Genomic DNA, 16,483 nt, shown 5'->3' with positions numbered 1-16,483 from the left:
AACACTCCGGTCATTGCTCAGGGACAGCCCTAATCATCTAATCTAATCTAATCATGACATTTATGACATACATCATGACATACAGTACTGTTACATTTGTGACATACAAGATATGCAAATATACAGTACTGTTAAACAGAGATCCTAACAGTAAATATATACATACGAGGGGGATGGAAATGTACATTAGGAGGGGGTGGGTGGGTGGGTGGGAGGGAGTTTATGGGGGCCAGTTTTGAATTGCAGCCTCCCGTAGAGTGGTTTTGAAGGTGGGTAGGGATTCAAACTTTTTTACGGCTGTGGGTAGGGCGTTCCACATTGATGTGGCATAATTCCGAAACGTGTTTAGTCCCTTGTTTGTGCCGAATCTGGGTTGCACATGATTTGTGGAACTCCCTCTGGTGTTGTGGTCGTGGTATTCACTGACCTTTGGGAAGTACCTCGACATGTACATGGGTACCTTAGTGGTGTAGTGTATCTTGTAGACCAGGCCCATTGCAAATTGCTGTACTCTGTCGTCTACTAGTCTCTAAGCCATCCTAGGTTGTCAAAATGGGCAGGGGTGAGGTGGGTTTTAGGAGTAAGGTCAAGCAGTAAGACCAGTTTGTTTTGTGATGTTTGTAATCTTGTTTTTAGTGCCTTTGAGGTGCTTTGGTACCATGATGAGGTGCAAGCATAGTCGTAGTACCCTTGAATGAGTGCTCCTGCTAGAGTCTGCAGGGTATTCTTGTTTACCAGAGAGGAGATCCGGTACAAGAATCTTGTTCGTTGGTTGACTTTTTTTATTACATTGTTTGCCATTTTGTCGCAGGAAAGATTTGGCTCTAGGATGGACCCCAGGTAAAAGGCAGGTGGTGGGATGTATGTTTGTGTGCGTGTATGTTTTGTGTGTGTTTGTGTGTGTTAGTGTTTGTTGTGTAGAGCTGTTGTTCAGTCTGTCCTCTCATAGGGTTGTCTGTCTTCTCATAGGCAGGTGTGGACAGTAGCTGCTGTTCCTCAGTCTGTCTTCTCATAGGCAGGTGTGGACAGTAGCTGCTGTTCCTCAGTCTGTCTTCTCATAGGCAGGTGTGGACAGTAGCTGCTGTTCTTCAGTCTGTCTTCTCATAGGGTTACGGCTGTTCCTCAATATGTCTTCTCATAAGTGTGAACAGTAGCTGTTGTTCCTCAGTCTGTCTTCTCATAGGGTTTGAGTCTGTCTTCTCATAGGGTTAGGGATGTTCCTCAGTCTGTCTTCTCATAGGGTTTGAGTCTGTCTTCTCATAGGGTTAGGGATGTTCCTCAGTCTGTCTTCTCATAGGGTTAGGGATGTTCCTCAGTCTGTCTTCTCATAGGGTTAGGGATGTTCCTCAGTCTGTCTTCTCATAGGGTTAGGGATGTTCCTCAGTCTGTCTTCTCATAGGGTTAGGGATGTTCCTCAGTCTGTCTTCTCATAGGGTTAGGGATGTTCCTCAGTCTGTCTTCTCATAGGCAGGTGTGGACAGGTGCCACCGGCATGCCGTGGGCAGGCACTGCGGCCATGTTGGCACCCTCACCATGTCTGTACACCTCAGTGCTAGTCGGTGTGGGCATCAGCGGAGCCACTTGAAGGGCTATGTGAAACAGACAGACATCAATACCGGCATTTAATTCCTCTCTGAGGCATGACGTACACTATACAGGTTGCTATTTCACAGAACTTGTCACCGACCACCTTTTCCACATTCTTCCCCTGAAGAGGGAGAGCGTTTGTGCACTCTGTGATATCGTGCTTTATCCTGCTTTTTACTCTGCTTTGTGATAGCCTAGCAATGTTAAAGGAACACGCCAACATTTTGGGAAATATACTTATGTTATTTGCCATCTTTCTCAGTCAGACAAGAAGCTAGATATCAATTTGAACACTGTGTGTCCAGTAGAGAGGGATTTGTGTCAGGAGTGAGATATCTGTGTTTGCAGAGAGAGATCTGTGTCAGGAGTGAGAGATCTGTGTCAGGAGTGGGAGTGAGAGATCTGTGTTAGGAGTAAGAGATCTGTGTCAGGAGTAAGAGATCTGTGTCAGGAGTGAGAGATCTGTGTCAGGAGTGGGAGTGAGAGATCTGTGTTAGGAGTAAGAGATCTGTGTCAGGAGTAAGAGATCCATGTCAGGAGTGAGAGATCTGTGTTAGGAGTAAGATATCTGTGTCAGGAGTAAGAGATCTGTGTCAGGAGTGAGACATCTGTGTCAGGAGTGAGACATCTGTGTCAGGAGTGAGATATTTGTGTCAGGAGTGAGATATCCATGTCAGGAGTGAGATATGTGTCAGGAGTGAGAGATGCGTGTCAGGAGTGAGAGATCCATCAAAAGTAAAGAAATAAACCACTCCAAAAACGTCTTATTAACACGTCTTATTTAGCTTGACATTGTTTCTGGTTGCAGATATTTAACAAACAACCACTGGGTGCCGTGATTACGCGCAGGATGGCAAACATCCTGCTGTCACTCTTCAGTCAACAAAACCAGTGAGCTAACCTATTTTCTAACATTGAATTATAGCGAAGAACAGCTGCTAATCATTGCTGACTTTGTAAGAGAGGTTGAGGATGATTTATTCTGGACAGACCAAGATCCAGAACCTTATTTGAACCAGAATTTAGAGGGGGGACTACTGGTTTTGAAAGCAGATCGGGCAAGAAGGCAGCAATGGAGGCAAAATCAACTGAAACAGCCTGGGGCTGAGGTAAATAAGACTGTTTTGGAGTTGTTGGAATGTGTATTTCTTCACTTCTGACAGAGCAAGACTAACCTCTTCCTCCTGCTTCCAGTCCTTGTGCTAAGGACTGCCTCTTTGAACTGCTGCGGTCAGGCAAGCGATACCGGAGTCTCATGGCAAGCACAGAAAGACTCAGAAGAAGCTTCTATCTCCAGGCCATCAGGTTGCTCAACGAACAATAACACTATACAACAAGCATCAAATGCACTCACAGCACACACAACCACACGCACACACTCACTTTAAACAAACAACTCACTGCAGCACCCACTTACACACTTTAGAACACCTAAACACACTTTATATTTATTGGCAAAGAATTTGCACTACAACCCATACCTCAGTACACCTTACTGTAAATTGTACCTAAATTGTACCTCATCCCATTTCTGCTTTGCACTATATAGTATATTGTATATTAGTATATTGTATAGTATATTGTATGGTAACTCAGTTACTTCTACTTGCATTGAACATTGTATATATGTACATATTAAACACTTGTGTCTACGTACGTGACTTCTATTTTATACTGCTATACTTATTTTATTTTATACTTATCTTTTTTGTCTAGCACAGTCTCTGGAGCGTAACAGAAAGAAGCATTTTGTATAAAAGTATTCTGTACTTCTGTATGACAACTAATAAAGAAACTTGAACTTGAAACTTTAAGCTAAGCTAGCTGCTCCTTACTGCTTCCAGTCCTTGTGCTAAGCTAAGCTAGCTGCTCTCTACGGCTTCCAGTCCTTGTGCTAAGCTAGGTTTAGCGTGCAGCACTGGGAAAAATGACAAATAAGTGTATTTCCCAAAATGTTGGCATGTTTCTCCAGCAGAATAAGATAAGATAGTATATCAATTAAAGAACACTACATTAAATATATGGGCATTTATATGACCAGTAAACATCAGGTTATGTATGTCCTTCAAGAGTCTGTTTTTAGAACTTCAGGTCTGATTTACTCTGGTGTTAACAAACATTACAAATGTAAACAGCAAATAATAATAATAATAATAATAATAATAATAATAATAATAATAATATAATAATAATAATAATAATAATAATAATAATAATAATAATAATAATAATAATACAGCCTCAGAATGCATGTAAATCATATGTTTAACACATTGACGACCACGGCTTGCAGTGTAATATGGTTCTAGACGACCAGGGTTTGTCAACAAACCGATGTACTTTCTAACAGCTATATATATACTTTATAGTATTGCTATCTGTCCATTCTCATTGTCACTTGAGTGCATAAACCGTGCCTTCATAATGGCTTAAAGAAAATAAAAATCCATCGGTTGGTTGTCATTTTATAGCGTCGTGAATATAAGCTTTATCGCAGTTTTTGTCTCGTCTTTTTTCTGGGAAGCTAGATATGAGGCTAAAGGCTAGTCACGTTATATCAAACGCCATTTCTGTTGTATATATACGAATGAAATAAAACAAACTGCTTAGCATCCGGACTATTACAGAGCATCTATGGATGAAATGGGGGCGGCGGGGGACGCCGATTAGTATTATTGATTAGCAATACAGTGTGCATTCAAGTAGCCACATTCACTGATCGATCGCTTGCGTGTTACAACAATGTCCAATCCGGCTGTAATTTGGGTGAATAGTATCCTACCGTCAGCCCATGTGATCGCCGGCAGCATTTCCCCATTATTCATCGGCATCTGGTAGATCGATATGTCCATTTGCTGATCATAAATCCCATTATTCCAGGCTGAAATCTGCGTTCCGTAACGTGATCAAAGATGGAGGATGTTCGGCTGGGATCCAGGCTCATACGAAACGCCCCAGACAGTAAAAGAAATTATTTTCCCATTCGGCCTCAATGATACTGCAGTGGAGCGATGGCGTCCCCTAAGAGGATCTGGCCGGTATTGCATGTCGCCGATTTAAATCTGGCGCGTAAATCTGCAGAGTCGATCGGGGATCTTGATCCGTTCATTAATATGGAATAAAACAATAACAACTTGCCACGAGTTAACTCGTGGCTCTGGTCCACAACGGGTGGAATCAAAACACGAGTTAACTCGTGGACGGTCCTTAATGTGTTAATAGTCACATAGTGTCAGTCGTTATGACAGTCGTATTGTCGGCTCAGACAATAAATATCAACATGAAATGTATAAATTTGCCTGCCAGGCAGGCGGCTGTGTGGCGCAGCGGACATTGCGCTTGTCACCAATGCAAGAGACACCGGGTTCGACTCCGGCTGGCCATGAAATGTTTTGAGAGGCTGGTTAAGGATCACATTTGTGCCTCCCTCCCCAGTGATATGGACCCTATGCAATTTGCATACAGGCCAAACAGGTCCACTGATGATGCGGTCTCCCAGGTCTCCCAGGTACCCTCTCTCACCTAGACCACCAGAAGGGGGGCTATGTGAGACTGTTGTTCATTGACTACAGCTCAGCGTTCAACACCATAGTCCCTACCGGACTGGTGGACAAGCTGATCGAGCTGGGTCTGAGCTCCGCTCTGAGCGCCTGGATACTGGACTTTCTGAGTGAAAGGCCCCAGGCGGTCAGGGTGGGGGGTCAGACCTCCAACACCATCACCCTGAGCATCGGGTCCCTCCAGGGCTGTGTTCTGAGCCCCCTGCTGTACTCACTATACACCAGTGGAGGCTGCTGACCAAATTTTTAGGTGAAGCACAAATTATTATATTATATATTAAATTATATTTTTTAAACATCCCCAACGCTGCAACACCCCCATTCCTCCCAGGTGTCAGGCTCCTCATTCGCTTCCATTCATTTTGGGGACGTACAGTATACAGTGGCTCGGCGGCCCCTGATCAAACCAGACCATGTACAGTATACAGTGGCTCGGCGGCCCCTGATCAAACCAAGCAGACCATGTACAGTATACAGTGGCTCGGCGGCCCCTGATCAAACCAAGCAGACCATGTACAGTATACAGTGGCTCGGCGGCCCCTGATCAAACCAGACCATGTACAGTATACAGTGGCTCGGCGGCCCCTGATCAAACCAAGCAGACCATGTACAGTATACAGTGGCTCGGCGGCCCCTGATCAAACCAGACCATGTACAGTATACAGTGGCTCGGCGGCCCCTGATCAAACCAAGCAGACCATGTACAGTATACAGTGGCTCGGCGGCCCCTGATCAAACCAAGCAGACCATGTACAGTATACAGTGGCTCGGCGGCCCCTGATCAAACCAAGCAGACCATGTACAGTATACAGTGGCTCGGCGGCCCCTGATCAAACCAAGCAGACCATGTACAGTATACAGTGGCTCGGCGGCCCGATCAAACCAAGCAGACCATGTACAGTATACAGTGGCTCGGCGGCCCGATCAAACCAAGCAGACCATACACAGTATACAGTGGCTCGGCGGCCCGATCAAACCAAGCAGACCATGTACAGTATACAGTGGCTCGGCGGCCCGATCAAACCAAGCAGACCATGTACAGTATACAGTGGCTCGGCGGCCCCTGATCAAACCAAGCAGACCATGTACAGTATGGCTCGGGCCCATCAAAAAATAACACAGTATGCCAGGGCTATTCAACTAAATTGTTCAGGGGGCCACATTGTCAGAAACCCAAGGGGCCAGGGGCCGGGCTGCCATGGCGCCTCCCTGTGCTATGAATATATGTACACTTGACACAACACGCAACCACATTTTGACAACTTTTATTTAACTACATTGCAAAAGTAGTATACTTTTCAAAAAAAGTGCCACATCTGCAACATCTCCTGCAAAAAGTGCTTAATTTATGACTGTGCAACAACTGCAACATCTCCTCTTCAACATTTCAATATAAAAATAAAATAAAAAACAAACAAGTGCATGATGTGCATCTGAACATTCTAACATCAACACTTGAACAAAAAAACACATTTATAGTGCAGCTGAGCTTATGAAAAAATGCTTCATGTCTGTGCAACAACAGCAAATCACAGCATCTTATAGCACTTATTGTCGACTCTTAACTCTCAAACATCAGGGGGGTGGGGGGCAGACAGGCCTAGCCTACATACACACATCTAATGAGAGCGATTGCACTTCTTTGACTCGGCAATGGCAGAGAAAGAGGGTTCATAGGAAGTGAGGGCTACCTGCAAACAGTGATGCAAATGCTCATTTGTCAAGGAGGCATGGTTGCTTGTTTTAATGGCATTCATGTGAGAGAAACTGGATTCACAGGTGTATGTTGAGCCAAACATTGTTAGCACAGATATTGCCAGCGTTTTTATTTTGGGGAATGTCTTGACATGAATACACTTTATCCAAAATGTTGTGGTGGATTCATTCTCAAGTGCCTGCTTCAGAGCAGATGATGCTTGCATGTCAATTATTTCAAGTTGCAGGAGACCTTCATCAATGTGAAGTGATGCAAGGAACTCTTGTCCTTTTGTGGAAATAGCAGCTACATTGGCAAATGGGTTGCTCACAAAATGCATCAATTCTCTGGACATGTCAAATTCATCAAATCGACTTGCAAAGTTTTCCCTCAATTTATCAATGAAATCTGTCATTAATTGAGTGACTTTTGGCTCAATTGTGCGTGTTAACGTTGACATGAAAAGAAAAAAGTAAAAAAAAAAAAAATATTAAAAAAATATTAAAAAAATATATTTAAAAAAAAAAATATTATTTAAAAAAAAAAAAAAAAATTTATCATGTAATCTTTGGCGGGCCGGTCAGAATCATCCCGCGGGCCGGATCTGATTGACAGCCTTGTTATCCATTCAATGGCAAGAGTTTAACTGCACAGACCGTGCTTAGATGAAGTTAATAGCCTATTTTGATTCGCTATTATTTATTATTTATTTAACCCTGGTCAACCTGTGAAGATATTCTGCACGAATAATTACTGCAGTGCAGGCCTGCTCAGAGCGGTCAATTTTGGCCATTTTTGAAGAAAAAAAATTCACTGGCATTTTTTTACAGAGGAAAACATTTATAATAAAAAATAAATAATAATCATTTAAAAAAATATATATATATATATTTATACAACGGCATGCACATTTCTCGATTCTGATTGGCTGAAACAGTCATTTTACACGTGTTTATTCTTCACAATTCCACGCTGCTGGCCCAGGACCCGCCCACAACCGAATCACATCACATCACTCCGCCGGATCACAAGATGCCTGACAATAATTTAACAAATGGATATGTTGATAACGACTAAACGACTAAATATCAAGCGATTCTGTCACAGCGAATGTCTTAGTGCTTTAAACAATGTTGGATGATGTAATTGATGGGTCTTGAATCATTGTGTAACAAAAGAAAAATCGCGGATTGATTGATTGATTAATTTGCAAATTCTTTTTCAATTTCTTTTTCCTTCTCTCTGCAGCCCTCACTCTCACACTGTCCGACGCTGGCTCAGTCTCCACCCACCCCAAGCACACACACACACACACACACACACACACACACACACACGCACACACACACACACACACTCATGTCTGCAACGCGGGGGATAGTCAGACTGAGAGAGAGCTGGGTGCTGCGCTGTTCTAAGTGAGCATGGCCTATTGAGTTGATTGATTGATTGATTGATTGCTAATTTTATTACTGTACGCTTGGTTTCCAACTGGTTAAGTTTAGGCCCTCTACAGTAGGTTTAAAAAAATAAATAAAAAAATAGGGCGAAGAAAACTTTTTTTTCCTATAGGGCAAAGAAAACTTTTTAATTTGTTTTACCTACTTTCTATAGAAGCATCTAAGAATGAAGTTCTATAGAAAGTAGGTCTGCATCCCCTTAACAATTGTGTGTATTGAGCCGTACTGTATTGTACCCATTCTGCATCTGGTAATAAAATGTTCAATCAATCATTCCAATAATACACAGTTGGATGTGTTAGTTGGTTGGAAGCACTTCAAGCTGCTTCCACATGAGGCAACTTCTCTCAATCATTCCAATAATACACAGTTGGATGTGTTAATGCACTTCAAGCTGCTTCCACATGGAGGCAACTTGTCTTTTTTGTAGTTGTGGGAACTACTTTTTCTGGCGGATGGTTTTTTCAATAAATCTTCGATTAATGTGTGTTTATTGTATAGCAATAAGGTTGGATGAATATGGCAGTTGTATAAAAGCATTACACCACTTGCAGTCGTGATTTGTGAACAATAAACCACTCCTGCGCGTGATGTAATGCTTAAATATATATATATATATATATATATATATATATATATATATATATATATATATATATATATGTATATGTAAATTGATAATAATTATGAATTATGAGTGAATTTGTATTTCACGTGTTGTCATAGAGAAACCTCCACTGCTATACACACATGACTGTGTGGCCAAGTTCAGCTCCAACTCCATAGTGAAGTTTGCGGACGACACAGTGGTGGTGGGGCTGATCTCGGACAACGACGAGAAGGCCTACTGGGAGGAGGTTGAGGTACTGGAACGCTGGTGCCAGGACAACAGCCTGCTCCTGAACATTGGTAAAACCAAGGAGCTGATCGTGGATTTTAGGAGAAGACAGCAGGGGACACACACACCACTGAGGATAAACAGGGCTACCGTGGACAGGGTGAGCAGCTTCAAGTACCTAGGGGTCCACATCTCAGAGGATCTGACATGGACAACACACATAGACTCAGTCGTAAAAAAGGCGAAGCAGCGCCTCTACCACCTGAGACAGGAAGTTCAGAGTATCTGGGAAGATACTCCAGTCCTTCTACTCCGGAGCTGTAGAGAGCATCTTGACTGGAAACATGGTATGGAAACAGCGCGGCACAGGACAAGAAGGCCCTACGCTCAGCCGAGCGTACCACGGGTATTGCACTACCACCCCTGCAGGTCCTATATAAGAAGAGGTGCAAATCCAGAGCCTGCAGAATAATGAAAGACCCTCACCACCCCAACAACAGCCTGTTCAAGCTGCTGCGGTCAGGCAAATGCCTGCGAACACCAGCAACTAGGACAGAGAGACTTCGGCTCAGCTTCTTCCCCCAGGCCATCAGAGCCGTGAACACTGAACTCTCCACACACAAGCACACATGAGCACACACACAACACACACACTGTACACGCTCACACACTAGCAGCCACTTTAACATGAGCACGCACACACTCATGCTGCACACGCTCACACTTATGGTCACTTTACAAAAGGAAAGGTCACTTTAAGATAGTATAGTATGGGGCGCCCCAGTGGCGAACCACATAACACGCTGAGTCGCGGCACGACCGACCCGGGTTCGATTCCCGAACCCGTCGTTATTTGTCGAATGTCTTCCCCCCACTCTGTGTGAGGATAGGGGTTCTTGTGGAGCCCAATAGCGAACACAGGAGTAGAGAGAATGGAGCGGTTTAGGGTGTTTTAATTGTTTCCCCCAAGCAGACAAGAATCACATGCAGGAATGTACAACAGATGGGAATGAATGTTCTTGGGGGGGGTAGCACAGGGGTACTCCTTGTGCAGTACGAGAGAATGGTCCTTGATCAGGTGCACTCCTCGTGCAGTATGAGAGAATGTTCCTTGGGCAGGTGCATTCCTAGTGCGGTGCGGGAGGAAGGTAGACACCGGCTGTGTCGGGGTTGAGAACAGGAACTCCGTAGTCCAGCACCAGGGGTCCAGACGGGCACGCTGGACCTTGGGCACAAGAGAGGGAGGTTAGAACAGGGAATAACAATAAGAGCGGGTAGCAGGGGGGGCGGCGGCTACATGGCGTAGTGGGCAAGGCGCTCGCCACGAATGCGGAGACGCTGGGATCGCCTGTTCGATCCCAGCGCTCCACATTGCTTTCAGTTTAGCTGGTCATCCACAGTAATACACATTGGCCGTATTACGGGGAGGGAAACTGAAGGGTGGGGATCGGGCGTTGTGGACAGCGACTCCTACAGGTCGGTTGGTGCGCCTGCGCAGTAGAATCAGGAAGTGTCGGGGGCAGCGTGAGCCTCCCACGCGTTACTCCTCGCCACTGAGAGATCGAGCTGCGCAGATGAAAAGATGCGACTGCTGTTACCTCAAGTACCGGAGGGGACTTGTGCTATGTATGACTTAGTCCACATTGCAGCCGGCTGGTGGGAGGCAAGAAACAGCGTTCGTGACAGGGGAGGGTTGAATTGGATGATACGAAATTGGGATGGGAGAAAAATATAGAAAAATGGGAGAAAAAGTGGATAAAAAAAAAAAATAGCAGGTAGCAGGGCCTCAGGTCGAGACGTTGTACCTGTATGCCGTGACAAATAAAACTCTTGACTTGACTTGGCTGTCGGCGTTGCCTCCGGCTTGGGCCAGCCGTCATACTAACTCAATTGGCAGAGTTAGCGGGTGGAAGTCGATGGGTGGTAATCTGGACGTTGTGGACAGTGACTCCTACAGGTCGGTTGGGGACGCCTGCACAGCAGAGACAGGAAATGGCGGGGGTAGTGTGAGCCTCCCACACGTTACACCTCGCCAATGAGAGTCCGCGCTGGCAGGTGAAAAGATGTGACAGGCTGCCTCCTTGTGTACCGCAGGGGACACGTGATGCAAGGCTTCTATCCTCCCTACAACCAGCCAGTGGGGGGCATATGCGAGCAACGTTCAAGACAGGGGAGGGAAGAATTGGCACAGTGGAATTGGGATGGGAGAAAAAAATTGAAAAAGAGGAGAAAAAGTGGATACAAAAAAAATTTGCCTGCCAGGGATTGAACCGGGGTGCTACATTGGTAAGCAGTAATTGCTTTTACCTCAACCGAGCCACACTTTATTTTTATTTATTTATTAATTAATTTATATTTATTATTTATTATTTATTAAATAATTATTTTTTATTTTTTTATTTTATTGATCTTTTCCCCCCTCCTTTTTCCTCCGATTTTCTCCTATCCCAATGTTAGTCGTTATGCCAATTCCCAATCCCCTTCCTGGTCGCTGCGCACTTACCCCCCACAGTCGGTCTGGGAGAGTGGAGGCTATCACGTGCTTCCTCCGACACACGTCTAGCCAATCAACCGCTTCTTTTCACCTGGCAGCGCGGACTCTCACTGAGAGGGTGTAACGTGTGGAAGGATCACACTACCCCCCTTAGATCCTATCCGCGCTGAGCAGGCGCCCCGACCGAACTGTAGGAGTCGCTGTTTACAACGACCCGGACCCACCCCTCCAGCTTTCCCACCCTCTAATACTGCCAATTGTATTAGTGTGAACGGCCAGCCAAGCTGGTGACAACGCCGGGAGCTGGATTCGAACAGGCGAATCCAGCGTCTCCGGCGTTGGTGACGAACGCAATCTCCGCTACGCCACCTGACCGCCCGAGCCACACTTTTCTGACAGCCTCACCCAAACCATAACCCTAACCATAACCACACTGTTACCTTAAACTAACCATAACCATTAAGCGAACCTTAAAACTAACATTAATTCTAACCATAACCACCATGGGGAAGGTAGTGAGGTGTAGTGGTGACAGCGTCTTGTCTACTGCAATGATTGTTAGTTTGATGTAGTTAAATGTCATGTATGTTGTGTATGTGTTAAACATAATTTCCATTTTAGAATAACTGTACAAGGAGTTCTTATTCTGGTTCTGAGAAACCTGGACAACTGTGATGCACATTCCCTATCAGGTTGGTACCTTAACCTTAACCTTACTGGAGACATCACACCAGTGGTGGCTTCTGACAATTTTTTTTGGTGAAGCACAAATTATTATATTATATTATATATTGTTAACAGAATTCGGCTATAGGGCGACAATAATGTGGTCAAGAAGCATGGTTTCTATCTTGAGCCTGAACTGGCGTGGTTTCTTTTTATTCACATGGAAAGAACAGTAACACAGGTCTTCTCTCACTGAGAGACATGGGGGGAGAGAAAGAAGTGGGAGGAGACATCTACTTTTATACTCGCCACATGGTGGTGTACCTGGGTGGCTCTGCCTAGAGCGCCCTCTAGTGGAACAGATATATATGCAGCTAGACAGTTACTGGTGGAGACAGTTATATATATGCAGGTAAACAGTTACTAGTGTAAACAGCCATATATACAGTTAGACAGTTACTAACAATCCTACACAGAACCTCTGACTTCAACACTCCCACTTAGGTTCGCATTAGCATACTGGCTGACTTCTTGGAAAAACATTTTACAAAGGAAATTATATAATCCCAAAAACATCAACAGGGTATGACAGTCAATATCTTCACATTAAACATGACCCTTGCAAATCCCTTAAATTTTGTATTTGAAACAGGTTTCCTCATAGTGTCTACTACTCTGTCGTCCATTGGACAGTAAACCGGTGTCATTCTTTCTTATCTGATGACATGAGATGATATTATCTATAATGACATGTTTACATCTATATTGACACATTGGGTTCCTAGCAATCACAATGGTCCCCTGGTTGTCCTCATAAACAACAGTCTCCATATATACACAATGTCCATCATTTTAAACGGTTTTGACAGAATGCCCATTCTTCAAAAACACCATATTCGGTATAGAGAATACATTTCAATTACCTACTGCATTTTGAGCAATATATTCATAGCCTTATCTTCATCACTTCGAGCAGTTGCTCTAGATAAACACATTTTGCATTGTCATAGCTAGAAACATATACTCAGCTTCACAGGCTGATAGTATCACTGTAGGCTTTAAGCCTTAAACCTTTGTTGTATTTTCTGAAACACCGCTGTCCATCTGCAGCACCTCTGGGATAACGAAAAACATATTTTGACGTAGTTCAATGCTTCTCTGTGGGGTCAACAAAAATACTATGACACTCTTACTCACTACAAAACATAGGTCAGGGCGAGTACAGGTTGTCCAACAAAATGAAGCTACCCACATTTTTCTATACATCTCTTACTTCAGTCGAAACATCTCAGGATCTTTCCCACATATCTCTTCTGGGATATTTTTACACAATTGGCAGACTGTTCGAAGTCCATACCTATAAAATGGTTTAACCTGCCTAGGTCTTTCTATTGTTGTCTGGTGCGATGATCAAATCCTCCACTTCTGTATTTTAAACACAGATCCTCTTTTGTATTCACACATTGAATCACCTTTGTATTTAAACATGGGATTAAACATAAGATTCATTTCAGTATTTTTAAACATGGTAACTCATCCACCTCTGTACTTAAACATGGGACCCATTTCTGTATCTAAACGTGGAACCAAACATAGGACTAATTTCAGTATTCAAACATGGTCTCTAGTCAGACTTTCAAACCTGGATTCTACTCCTCCTGTATTTAAACCTGGAGTATTCTCCCTCAGCATTTAAGCAATTTGGTCACCCTTCTTCATTATTTAAATATGGGGTACCTACCTTCAGCATTTAAGCAATTTTCTACGAACCATACTTTATATTTGCCGTGGCCTTCAATACCCTCCTGGATTGAATACAACCATTTCCCTCCCACTGTATGTCTGCCCTCTTCGGGGGACAATGTGGCCTCTTTAAAGGTCGGGTTTACCCCACTGGCTACCCTGTAGTAGTACTCAACGGGGGTAGGTGTACTATCCTCCTCGTCACTCCCTTTCCTGGCAAAGTCTGTCAGATATTTTGGGGGTTTGTGTTCCCTTGGGGGATACCTCCCACTGCTTGGGGCACTTGACGTCACCCTCGGGTGCTCCTCGTCATCGCCCTCTGGGGGTTGCTGACTGTCTGTCTGCACGACTGTACTAAGTACACTGGGTTGATGTGTCTCTGTTACTTTCTACACACCTTGCTCTGGAGTCCAGCTCTGACTCCTCTGTCTGTGTCTCGCTCTCACAGGTTGTCTTCAGGCCAAACTTGACTAGCATGTGTTTCTGCACTCTCCCGTTACCGGGATGATAAACTAGGAAAGCAGGGCTTCCTTTGTCATGTCCTACGAAAAATCCTTTTAAATCCTTGGACTTGGGTTTTCCCCTGTCCTGCAGGTACGCATAACACACTGATCCAAATCGGTGCATTCTGGCTAGATTACACTTCTTTCCTGTCAGCGCTGTATACGGGGTGGTGCCCGAGTGCTTATTAAAGCACCTGTTTCTGGTGTAAGCGGCTTCTTGCACCGCATAATGCCACAGGCTCTTTGGTAAGTTACTATCTGCTAGCTTACACCTAGCCATTTCGAAAAGGGTGTGCCATTCCCTCTCTGCCACCCCGCTCTGGTGTGTGGGATATGGACGTGACGTCTCGTGTCTTATCTTATACCTTCTCATCAGTGATTGGAACTCTCTGTTTGTGAACTCGGTTTCGTGGTCGGACCTCAAACATCTTACTGTACCATAAGGGGCTATGTCTGCCAGGAATTTCTCTGTGGCCTGGAGTGTGTCACTCTTTGGTTTGATAAAGTAAACAAACACTGCCCCTGTACACATGTCTGTATAAGACTGTACATATCTAAAACCTCCTATGGACTCGTTGCTTACTGGGCCTGCTAGGTCCATGTCAACTAGTGCAAGTGGTACCCTTACTCTGTCTGTGGGATTTTTGTATCTCGGTTGGGTAAACTTCCCCGTTTTGCACATTGCACAATTTTTGTCAGGTCTACGCTTCTCCCCTTCAATGTGCATGCCCTCTGACACTACTTGCAGTTTCAGTAAATCCTCGTAATTATAATGACCCATAATCTCGTGCCATGTCTGAATATCGTGACTGGCCGTCCCGCTACACACATCATCATTATCATTACACTGGTCGTTGTCATTACACTCCGTTTTCAGATAATATATTCTCTGGTACATCTTTATGTCAAACCGGCAGTGTTGGGCAAGTTACTTTTAAAAAGTAACTAGTTACAGTTACTAGTTACTTCTTCCAAAAAGTAACTAAATTACTTACTCAGTTACAAATTATAAAAGTAACTAGTTACTTCAGAAAGTAACTATTGCGTTACTTTCTATATATATATTTCTTTTTACATAAACAACATACACAAATCTAAACTATTTTAATGTTGCTGTGGGACAAAGTGAGACTAGCCTCCAATCAAATGCCATGTATGTAGATATTATAATTACTATGTTTATATAGTGGATCATACAAATACAATAGATGTTTTGGAACTTTTGATATGTATTGCCCCTCAACAGGCCACAACTGGGCAACATTAAATTATGCTTGTTAAGCACTATACCAAAAATAAATAACAAATATACTGATTGATTGAACATTTTAATTAACAGATTGCAGAATGGGTACAGCAGTACGGCTCAATACACACAATTGTTATTGTGGATGCAGATCAGAGAAACTTTCATCTTGTTTACATCAGGGTCCCCCATTTTCAATTCATGACATTTATGACATACACAACATACAGATATAAGAATCTAATCGAATCATTCTAAACTAATCTAATCATGACATTTAAGACATGCATGACATACAGATATATATCTCTGCGCACCAGACTGTGCTATTAAACCAGGAAGTGCAGCACTATGTTGAGCCCATAGATATATATAGAACTATATATCTATGGTTGAGCCTGTCAGCAGTAGAGCCACTACTGCCCTGCGCTGCAACACAACAAGAGTGAACCGCAGTCTCACGCTGACTGCTCGCTTATTATGTTCTTCCGTTGGATTTGTTTTGGATTATTTGGGCTCAAACCGTACACTACACGGACCCGGGGTCTCACGCTGACTGAATCGCTTGTGTTGTGGCTCAGACTCTGGATGCGTTAGACCCGCCCACCTCTACCTCTGATTGGCTTACCATGACATTTTACTCAGCCTCAGCCGATCGTCAGCATGTATCCGCTTGACTTGCGCACTGCC

General features: G+C 43.9%; 1 protein-coding gene across 1 annotated transcript in view; it reads right to left on the bottom strand.

Annotated features, from left to right (window-relative positions):
* Positions 1 to 1,461: 1,461 nt before the first annotated feature.
* Positions 1,462 to 16,483, bottom strand: part of hnf4b (hepatic nuclear factor 4, beta) — a gene marked incomplete at both ends in the record, with an annotated part of 107,769 nt that continues 92,747 nt past the window's right edge. Inside the window, 2 exon segments of the mRNA XM_084337141.1 lie at positions 1,462 to 1,589; positions 10,298 to 10,366. Of these exon segments, the coding sequence (XP_084193267.1) occupies positions 1,462 to 1,589; positions 10,298 to 10,366 (197 nt within the window).

Source organism: Notolepis coatsorum (assembly GCF_963971535.1).
Source record: "Notolepis coatsorum genome assembly, chromosome: 20".
In the NCBI taxonomy this organism is placed as follows: Eukaryota; Metazoa; Chordata; class Actinopteri; order Aulopiformes; family Paralepididae; genus Notolepis; species Notolepis coatsorum.
This window is presented reverse-complemented; position numbering and strand designations above follow the sequence as displayed.